This window comes from Liolophura sinensis, chromosome 12 (genome assembly GCF_032854445.1).
Source record: "Liolophura sinensis isolate JHLJ2023 chromosome 12, CUHK_Ljap_v2, whole genome shotgun sequence".
Lineage (NCBI taxonomy): Eukaryota > Metazoa > Mollusca > Polyplacophora > Chitonida > Chitonidae > Liolophura > Liolophura sinensis.
This window is the reverse complement of record NC_088306.1, coordinates 30,833,924-30,845,727: the sequence shown is the minus strand read 5'-3', so window position 1 is coordinate 30,845,727 and position 11,804 is coordinate 30,833,924. Positions and strand designations below refer to the sequence as shown.

At 41.4% G+C, this 11,804-nt stretch overlaps 2 protein-coding genes across 2 annotated transcripts in view; both read right to left on the bottom strand.

Moving 5' to 3' along the window:
- The window catches only part of LOC135479882 (DNA polymerase alpha catalytic subunit-like), a 338,179-nt gene that overhangs the window by 52,044 nt on the left and 274,331 nt on the right, over positions 1-11,804 (bottom strand). The gene's annotated exons all lie outside the window — the stretch shown is intronic.
- LOC135478982 (glutathione reductase, mitochondrial-like) overlaps positions 1-11,804 on the bottom strand; it is a 54,357-nt gene that overhangs the window by 2,040 nt on the left and 40,513 nt on the right. The window contains 1 exon segment of the mRNA XM_064758672.1: positions 4,305-4,438. Within this exon segment, the coding sequence (XP_064614742.1) occupies positions 4,305-4,438 (134 nt within the window).

The following is an 11,804-nucleotide window of genomic DNA, read 5'->3' as shown; positions in this document are numbered from 1 at the left end:
ACTTGGACTGCTCTCACATGTACCTATTCTGACATGGGCTGTTCTCACATGTACCTATTCTAAATGGGACTATTCTCACATGTACCAATTCTCACATGTACCTGTTCTGAATTGGGCTGTTCTCACATGTACCTATTCTGACTTGGGCTGTTCTCACATGTACTTATTCTGACTTGGGCTGTTCTCACATGTACTTATTCTGACTTGGGTTGTTCTCACATGTACCTATTCTGACTTGGGCTGTTCTCACATGTACCTATTCTGACTTGGGTTGTTCTCACATGTACCTGTTCTGAATTGGGCTGTTCTCACATGTACCTATTCTGACTTGGGTTGTTCTCACATGTACTTATTCTGACTTGGGCTGTTCTCACATGTACTTATTCTGACTTGGGTTGTTCTCACATGTACCTATTCTGACTTGGGTTGTTCTCACATGTACCTATTCTGACTTGGGCTGTTCTTACATGTACCTATTTTGACTTGGGCTGTTCTCACATGTACCTATTCTGAATTGGGCTGTTCTAACATGTACCTATTCTGACTTGGGCTGTTCTTACATGTACCTATTTTGACTTGGGCTGTTCTCACATGTACCTATTCTGACTTGGGCTGTTCTCACATGTACATTTATCTATTCTGACCTGTCTAGTGTGTATCTACTGTGTATGCATGTGTCTACTGTGTTTCTACTACTTGTGAACTGCTTGCCAATTGTTTATCTACTGTGAATATACGGTGGATCCAGTGTATATCTACTGTATATCCATACTATGTATCTACTGTGAGTTCACTGGGTACCTAATGCTTGTCTACTGTGCTTTACCCTGTATACACTATGGGTCTACTGGGTACCTAATGCTTGTCTACTGTGCTTTACCCTGTATACACTATGGGTCTACTGGGTACCTAATGCTTGTCTTCTGTGTTTATCTACTGTGTTTTATTCTCTATATACTGTAATCTACTGGGTACCTAATGCTTGACTACTGTGTTTTACTCTCTATATACTGTGAGTGAACTGGGAACCTAACGCTTGTCTGCTGTGTTTTACGCTCTATATACTATGAGTCTATTGGGTACCCAATGCTTGTCTACTATGTGTTTTACGCTTATATACTGTAAGTCCACTGGCATGTGCAAGCAGCTGGACTTGGGCTGGATACTATCACCCCCATACGCATCCAGGAAGATCCACCGTGGTTATGTCCTGAGCCTCAGGTTGATACCTCGCTCTCCTCCCTGAAGAAATCTTAAACCAACCCTTTAGTGTACCAGCAGGAGTTTAGTAATATGTGTTCAAAGTATCCATTTTATCACCGCATATTCACTAACGGCTCCAAGAATGATGATGGCGTGGCTTCTGCTGCTGTCCTTGGGCCCATAACCATTTCAACTCGGTTTCCAAATTCCTGTTCTGTATTTACTGCGGAAGCCAAGGCAATTTTGTGCCCACTTCGGTCCATTCCAGAGCTGCTGGCTGCCCGGGCATATGGGTATCCCTGGGAATACTGCTGCAGATTAAGCCGCGAAGGCGGCTTTGCATTCTGTTACTACCCAAACTGACGTTCCATATTCGGACTTGCGTTCACTTATTTGCTCCTATATCAAGCGCTTGTTTCAGGCTCAATGGGATGTCCAGACAACCAACAAACTGCATGATATTCGTCAGTTTGTTGGTCCAGCACCTTCCCTTTCACGGCATCGTCTCCGCTCTTGCATTTTGAGGAGGTGTTGTATCGGTCACACATGTGCTACGCATGGGTATTTGTTGAAAGGAGAAGATGCTCCTCATTGCTTTGCTTGTGACCAACGGTTCACAGTCAAGCACATATTGCTTGACTGTGGTGACTTTGCTCCTGTACGAGATTCCTTTTATCACGTGAGCTCTCTTTCAGAACTTTTCAATTCTGTAGAAAGTGATACTATTTTTGATTTTCTCTCTACCATTGGTATGGCAGGAAAGCTGTGATTTTAAACTACCGCCTGTGTTTGTTATGTGACTTCTGGTGTCCTTTTTGACTGAATAGTAAATGAATTAATCGTAGTAGATCGACTACTTGACGTTTTATTGTCGCAATAAAACTGAAATATTGTTGAAAGCGACGTTAAAACTTTCACTCACTCACTCACTCACTCGTAAGTCCACTGGGTACCTAGTGCTTGTCTACTGTGTGTAGCCTGCTTGTCTACTGTGTCTCTACTGTACATATATACTGCTGTCTTCTGTGTATATACTGGTTGTGTACTGCAAATCTACTGTGTATCTACTGTGTATCTACTGTGTTTTACGATGTATATACTGTGAGCCTACTGGCTACCTAATGCTTGTCTACTGTGTTTGTACAGCTTGTCTCTGTTTACTCTCTATCAACCGAGGGTCTACTGTGCAACTATTGCAGTGTTTGTACAGCTTGTCTACTGTATATTGTGTGTCTACTGTGTGTATTCTGTGTGTCTACAGTGTGTCATACGCTTCACTCCTGTGTGTATTCTGAATGTCTACTGCTAGCCTACTGTGTGTACACTGCTAGTCTACTGTGTGTATACTGCTAGTCCACTGTGTGTATACTGCTAGTCTACTGTGTGTATACTGCTTGCCTACTCTTTGTCTAATATGTATCTACTGTATGGCTACTGCGTGTATACTGCTTGCCTACTGTGAGTATACTGCTTGCCGTTCTGTGTATATACCATGCGTCTATTGCTTGTCTACTGTGTGCATACTGCTGTCTACTGAGTGTCTACTGTGTATATACTGTATGGCTACTGTGTGTATACTGCTTGTCTACTGTGTGTATACTGAGTGTTTACTGTGTATCTACTGTATGGCTACTGTGTGTATACTGCCTGTCTACTGTGTGTATACTGCTTGACTACTGTGTGTATACTGCTTGTCTACTGTGTGTATACTGCTTGTCTACTGTGTGTATACTGCTTGACTACTGTGTGTATACTGCTTCTCTACTGTGTGTATACTGCTTGACTACTGTGAGTATACTGCTTACTTACTGTGTGTATACTGCTTGACTACTGTGTGTATACTGCTTGACTACTGTGTGTATACTGCTTTTCTACCGTGTGTACACTGCTTGACTACTGTGTGTATACTGCTTGACTACTGTGTGTATACTGCTTGTCTACTGTGTGTATACTGCCTGTCTACTGTGTGTATACTGCTTGACTACTGTGTGTATACTGCTTGTCTACTGTGTGTATACTGCTTGACTACTGTGTGTATACTGAGTGTTTATTGTGTATCTACTGTATGGCTACTGTGTGTATACTGCTTGACTACTGTGTGTATACTGCTTGTTTACTGTGTGTATACTGAATGTCTACTGTGTGTATACTGCTTGACTACTGTGTGTATACTGCTTCTCTACTGTGTGTATACTGCTTGACTACTGTGAGTATACTGCTTACTTACTGTGTGTATACTGCTTGACTACTGTGTGTATACTGCTTGACTACTGTGTGTATACTGCTTGACTACTGTGTGTATACTGCTTGTCTACTGTGTGTATACTGCCTGTCTACTGTGTGTATACTGCTTGACTACTGTGTGTATACTGCTTGTATACTGTGTGTATACTGCTTGACTACTGTGAGTATACTGCTTACTTACCGTGTGTATACTGTTTGTCTACTGTGTGTATACTGCTTGTCTACTGTGTGTATACTGCTTGACTACTGTGTGTATACTACTTGACTACTGTGTGTATACTGCTTGTCTTCTGTGTGTATAGTACTTGACTACTGTGTGCATACTGCTGTCTACTGAGTATCTACTGTGTGTATATTGCTTGTCTTCTGTGTGTATACTACATCACTACTGTGTGCATACTGCTGTCTACTGAGTGTCTACTGAGTATCTACTGTATGGCTACTGTGTGTATACGGCTTGCCTTCTGTGTGTATACTGCTTGCCTACTGTGTGTATACTGCTTACTTACTGTGTGTATACTGCTTACTTACTGTATGTATACTGCTTGTTGACTGTATATATATATTGCTTGACTTTTGTATACTGCTTGTCTACTACATGTATGTGGCTTGTCAGCTGTCTGTCTAGAAATCAAGAATTGTAAGACCAGATTTTCGAAGTTCTATTGACGCCGACGACTTACATCATCAATCACACTGGCTTAATGTTAAGAATGTGTTGAGATACGCCTCTGTCTGTCTATGTGAAATGGGCCCTAGGATAAAATCCAAATCAGTGTACAAGAACAAAAGTGGTTTCTACTCCTAACCAGGTTGTTTAAAATCACATACATAAAGATACAGGTCTCACATCTTACCTTTTCATCGGGTCTCAAACACACCAGCTTCATGTGACATTTGGCCTTCTTGTCCGACAGAGCGTAAAACATAGGGGTGAAGGTCGTTTTGTAGACTCTAACCCGATCAGGGGAATACTGCTTCTCGGCTTCCTCTGTTCACAAAATCCAAAATTGCATCTACTGTATGTGTTTATGTTTCATATTTAATTACTCCTTTCATGGCGATATTTTCATCATAACAATGATCATAGCATATAGATCCACACATCCACACATTCTGATCCCATGTTCCATCTAGTCACTATACTGTTTGAGGACACACATCCACACATTCTGATTCCATGTTCCATCTAGTCACTATACTGCTTGAGGACACACATCCACACACTCTGATTCCATGTTCCATCTAGTCACTATACTGCTTGAGGACACACATCCACATATTCTGATTCCATGTTCCATCTAGTCACTATACTGCTTGAGGACACACATCCACATATTCTGATTCCATGTTCCATCTAGTCACTACACTACTTGAGGACACACATCCACACATTCTGATCCCATGTTCCATCTAGTCACTATACTGCTTGAGGACACACATCTGATCCCATGTTCCATCTAGTCACTATACTGCTTGAGGACACACATCCACACATTCTGATCCCATGTTCCATCTAGTCACTATACTGCTTGAGGACACACATCCACATATTCTGATTCCATGATCCATCTAGTCACTATACTGCTTGAGGACACACATCTGATCCCATGTTCCATCTAGTCACTATACTGCTTGAGGACACACATCCACACATTCTGATCCCATGTTCCATCTAGTCACTATACTGCTTGAGGACACACATCCACATATTCCGTTTCCATGTTCCATCTAGTCACTATACTGCTTGAGGACACACATCCACATATTCTGATTCCATGTTCCATCTAGTCACTATACTGCTTCAGGACACACATCTGATCCCATGTTCCATCTAGTCACTATACTGCTTGAGGACACACATCCACACATTCTGATTCCATGTTCCATCCAGTCAATATACTGCTTGAGGACACACATCCACACATTCTGATTCCATGTTCCATCTAGTCAATATACTGCTTGAGGACACACATCCACACATTCTGATTCCATGTTCCATCTAGTCAATATACTGCTTGAGGACACACATCCACATATTCTGATTCCATGTTCCATCTAGTCACTATACTGCTTGAGGACACACATCTGATCCCATGTTCCATCTAGTCACTATACTGCTTGAGGACACACATCCACACATTCTGATTCCATGTTCCATCTAGTCACTATACTGCTTGAGGACACACATCTGATCCCATGTTCCATCTAGTCACTATACTGCTTGAGGACACACATCCACACATTCTGATTCCATGTTCCATCTAGTCACTATACTGCTTGAGGACACACATCCACACATTCTGATTCCATGTTCCATCTAGTCAATACACTGCTTGAGGACCCACATCCACACATTCTGATTCCATGTTCCATCTAGTCAATACACTGCTTGAGGACACACATCCACATATTCTGATTCCATGTTCCATCTAGTCACTATACTGCTTGAGGACACACATCTGATCCCATGTTCCATCTAGTCACTATACTGCTTGAGGACACACATCCACACATTCTGATTCCATGTTCCATCTAGTCAATATACTGCTTGAGGACACACATCCACACATTCTGATTCCATGTTCCATCCAGTCACTATACTGCTTGAGGACACACATCCACACATTCTGATTCCATGTTCCATTTAGTCACTATACTGCTTGAGGACACACATCCACACATTCTGATCCCATGTTCCATCTAGTCACTATACTGCTTGAGGACACACATCCACACATTCTGATTCCATGTTCAATCCAGTCACTATACTGCTTGAGGACACACATCCACACATTCTGATCCCATGTTCCATCTAGTCACTATACTGCTTGAGGACAAACATCCACACATTCTGATTCCATGTTCCATCTAGTTAATATACTGCTTGAGTACATACTTTACTCAGTCGTTCATTTACATACTGACTCTGGTCATAGCTATATAGTAGAAAATGTAATCTACATGTACAATGTAGATACAGACTCTGGTCATAGCTATATAGTATAAAATGTAATCTACATGTGGGATGTTGGTCCCTCCTTTAGATACAGACTCTGGTCATAGCAACGTAGTGTGCAATGTCATCTACATGTAGGATGTTGGTCCCTCCTTTAGATACAGACTCTGGTCATAGCTATATAGTATAAAATGTAATCTACATGTAGGATGTTGGTCCCTCCTTTAGATACAGGCTCTGGTCATAGCAACGTAGTGTGCAATGTCATCTACATGTAGGATGTTGGTCCCTCCTTTAGATACAGGCTCTGGTCATAGCAACGTAGGGTGCAATGTCATCTACATGTAGGATGTTGGTCCCTCCTTTTAATACAGGCTCTGGTCATAGCAAGGTAGTGTGCAATGTCATCTACATGTAGGATGTTGGTCCTTCCTTTAGATACAGACTCTGGTCATAGCAACGTAGTGTGCAATTTCATCTACATGTAGGATGTTGGTCCTTCTTTTAGATACAGATTCTGGTCATAGCAACGTAGTGTGCAATGTCATCTACATGTAGGATGTTGGTCCTTCCTTTAGATACAGACTCTGGTCATAGCAACGTAGTGTGCAATTTCATCTACATGTAGGATGTTGGTCCTTCTTTTAGATACAGGCTCTGGTCATAGCAACGTAGTGTGCAATGTAACCTTTATGTAGGATGTTGTTCCTTCCTTCAGATACAGACTATGGTGATAGCACCGTAATATACAATGTCATCTACATGTAGGATGTTGGTCCTTCTTTTAGATACAGACTCTGGTCACAGCACCGTAGTGTGCAATGTCATCTACATGTAGGATGTTGGTCCTTCATTTAGACACAGACTCTGGTCAAAGCAACGTAGTGTGCAATGTCATCTAGATGTAGGATGTTGGTCCTTCCTTTAGATACAAACCCTGGTCATAGCAACGTAGTGTACAATGTCATCTACATGTAGGATGTTGATCCTAATTTTAGATACAGATTCTCGTCATAGCAAGGTAGTGTGCAATGTCATCTACATGTAGGATGTTAGTCCTTCCTTTAGATACAGCCTCTGGTCATAGCACTGTAGTGTGCAATGTCATCTAGGATGTTGGTCCTTCATTTAGGTACAGACTCTGGTCATAGCAACGTAGTGTGCAATGTCATCTACATGTAGGATGTTGGTCCTTCTTTTAGATACAGACTCTGGTCATAGCAATGTAGTGTGCAATGTAATCTATACGTAGGATGTTGGTCCTTGTTTTAGATACAGACTCTGGTCATAGCAAGGTAGTGTGCAATGTCATCTAGGATGTTGATCCTTCCTTTAGATACAGACTCTGGTCATAGCAATGTAGTGTACAATGTGATCTACATGTAGGATGTTGGTCCTTCTTTTAGATACAGACTCTGGTCATAGCAACAGAGTGTACAATGTAATCTATATGTAGGATGTTGATCCTTCCTTTAGATACAGACTCTGGTCATAGCAATGTAGTGTACAATGTCATCTATATGTAGGATGTTGGTCCTTCTTTTAGATACAGACTCTGGTCATAGCAACGTAGTGTGCAATGTAATCTATATGTAGGATGTTGGTCCTTCTTTTAGATACAGACTCTGGTCATAGCAACGTAGTGTGCAATGTCATCTAGGATGTTCATCCTTCCTTTAGATACAGACTCTGGTCATAGCAAGGTAGTGTACAATGTGATCTATATGTAGGATATTGGTCCTTCTTTTAGATACAGACTCTGGTCATAGCAACGTAGTGTGCAATGTAATCTATATGTAGGATGTTGGTCCTTCTTTTAGATACAGGCTCTGGTCATATCAATGTAGTGAACAATGTCATCTACATGTAGGATGCTGATCCTTCTTTTAGATACAGACTCTGGTCATAGCAATGTAGTGTGCAATGTAATCTATATGTAGGATGTTGGTCCTTCTTTTAGATACAGACTCTGGTCATAGCAACGTAGTGTGCAATGTAATCTATATGTAGGATGTTGGTCCGTCCTTTAGATACAGACTATGGTGATAGCACCATAGTGTACAATGTCATCTACATGTAGGATGTTGGTCCTTCTTTTAGATACAGACTCTGGTCATAGCACCGTAGTGTGCAATGTCATCTACATGTAGGATGTTGGTCCTTCATTTAGACACAGACTCTGGTCAAAGCACCGTAGTGTACAATGTCATCTACATGTAGGATGTTGGTCCTTCTTTTAGATACAGACTCTGGTCATAGCAACGTAGTGTGCAATGTCATCTACATGTAAGATGTTGGTCCCTCCTTTAGATACAGACTCTGGTCATAGCTATATAGTATAAAATGTAATCTACATGTAGGATGTTGGTGTCATAGCAACGTAGTGTGCAATGTAATCCATATGTAGGATGTTAGTCCTTCCTTTAGATACAGACTCTGGTCATAGCACTGTAGTGTGCAATGTCATCTAGGATGTTGGTCCTTCCTTTAGATACAGAGTCTGGTCATAGCACCGTAGTGTACAATGTAACCTTTATGTAGGATGTTGGTCCTTTCTTTAGATACAGGCTATGGTGATAGCACCATAGTGTGCAATGTCATCTAGGATGTTGGTCCTTCATTTAGATACAGACTTTGGTCATAGCAAGGTAGTGTACAATGTAGAATTCATGTAGGATGTTGGTCCTTCCCTTAGATACAGACTCTGGTGATAGCAACGTAGTGTACAATGTCATCTACATGTAGGATGTTGGTCCTTCTTTTAGATACAGATTCTAATCATAGCAACGTAGTGTGCAATGTAATCTATATGTAGGATGTTAGTCCTTCTTTAGATACAGACTCTGGTCATAGCAATGTAGTGTGCAATGTCATCTAGGATGTTGGTCCTTCCTTTAGATACAGACTCTGGTCATAGCACCGTAGTGTGCAATGTCATCTACATGTAGGATGTTGATCCTTCTTTTAGATACAGACTCTGGTGATAGCAATGTAGTGTGCAATGTAATCTATATGTAGGATGTTGGTCCTTCTTTTAGATACAGACTCTGGTCATAGCAACAGAGTGTACAATGTAATCTATATGTAGGATGTTGATCCTTCCTTTAGATACAGACTCTGGTCATAGCAATGTAGTGCACAATGTGATCTATATGTAGGATGTTGGTCCTTCTTTTAGATGCAGACTCTGGTCATAGCAACGTAGTGTGCAATGTAATCTATATGTAGGATGTTGGTCCTTTTAGATACAGACTCTGGTCATAGCAACGTAGTGTGCAATGTCATCTAGGATGTTCATCCTTCCTTTAGATACAGACTCTGGTCATAGCAAGGTAGTGTACAATGTGATCTATATGTAGGATGTTTGTCCTTCTTTTAGATACAGACTCTGGTCATAGCAACGTAGTGTGCAATGTAATCTATATGTAGGATGTTGGTCCTTCTTTTAAATACAGGCTCTGGTCATATCAACGTAGTGAACAATGTCATCTACATGTAGGATGTTGATCCTTCTTTTAGATACAGACTCTGGTCATAGCAACGTAGTGTGCAATGCAATCTATATGTAGGATGTTGGTCCTTCTTTTAGATACAGACTCTGGTCATAGCAACGTAGTGTGCAATGTCATCTAGATGTGGGATGTTGGTCCTTCCTTTAGATACAAACTCTGGTCATAGCAACGTAGTGTGCAATGTAATCTACATGTAGAATGTTGGTCCTTCCTTTAGATACAGACTATGGTGATAGTAACGTAGTGTACAATGTCATCTACATGTAGGATGTTGGTCCTTTTAGATACAGATTCTGGTCATAGCAACGTAGTGTGCAATGTCATCAACATGTAGGATGTTGTTCCTTCTTTTAGATACAGACTCTGGTGATAGCAATGTAGTGTGCAATGTAATCTATATGTAGGATGTTGGTCCTTCTTTTAGATACAGACTCTGGTCATAGCACCGTAGTGTGCAATGTCATCTAGGATGTTGGTCCTTCATTTAGATACAGACTCTGGTCATACCGAGGTAGTGCACAATGTAACCTTCATGTAGGATGTTGGTCCTTCCTTTAGATACAGACTCTGGTCATAGCAAGGTAGTGCACAATGTCATCTTCATGTAGGATGTTGGTACTTCCTTTAGATACAGACTCTGGTCATAGCAACGTAGTGTGCAATGTAATCTAGGACGTTGGTCCTTCTTTCAGATACAGGCTCTGGTCATACCGAGGTAGTGCACAATGTAACCTTCATGTAGGATGTTGGTCCTTCCTTTAGATACAGACTCTGGTCATAGCAAGGTAGTGCACAATGTCATCTTCATGTAGGATGTTGGTACTTCCTTTAGATACAGACTCTGGTCATAGCAACATAGTGTACAATGTGATCTATATGTAGGATGTTGGTCCTTCTTTTAGATACAGGCTCTGGTCATAGCACCGTAGTGAACAATGTCATTTACATGTAGGATGTTGGTCCTTCTTTTAGATACAGACTCTGGTCATAGCACCTTAGTGTGCAATGTCATCTACATGTCAGATGTTGGTCCTTCTTTTAGATACAGACTCTGGTCATAGCAACGTAGTGTGCAATGTAATCTACATGTAGGATGTTGGTCCTTCTTTTAGATACAGGCTCTGGTCATAGCAAGGTAGTGTGCAATGTGATCTATATGTAGGATGTTTTTCCTTCTTTTATTTTTTTTTTTTTTTTTTTTGATTGGTGTTTTACGCCGTACTCAAGAATATTTCACTTATACGACGGCGGCCAGCATTATGGTGGGTGGAAACCGGGCAGAGCCCGGGGGAAACCCACGACCATCCGCAGGTTGCTGGCAGACCTTCCCACGTACGGCCGGAGAGGAAGCCAGCATGAGCTGGACTTGAACTCACAGCGACCGCATTGGTGAGAGACTCCTGGGTCATTACGCTGCGCTAGCGCTTTAACCGACTGAGCCACGGAGGCCCCCGTTCCTTCTTTTAGATACAGGCTCTGGTCATAGCAACGTAGTGTGCAATGTGATCTATATGTAGGATGTTGGTCCTTCTTTTAGATACAGGCTCTGGTGATAGCACCGTAGTGAACAATGTCATTTACATGTAGGATGTTGGTCCTTCTTTTAGATACAGACTCTGGTCATAGCAACGAAGTGTGAAATGTGATCTATATGTAGGATGTTGGTCCTTCTTTTAGATACAGACTCTGGTCATAGCAACGTAGTGTACAATGTGATCTTCATGTAGGATTTTGGTCCTTCCTTTAGATACAGACTCTGGTCATAGCAAGGTAGTGTGCAATGTCATCTAGGATGTTGATCCTTCCGTTAGATACAGACTCTGGTCATAGCAATGTAGTGTACAATGTGATCTACATGTCAGACGTTGGTCCTTCTTTTAGATACA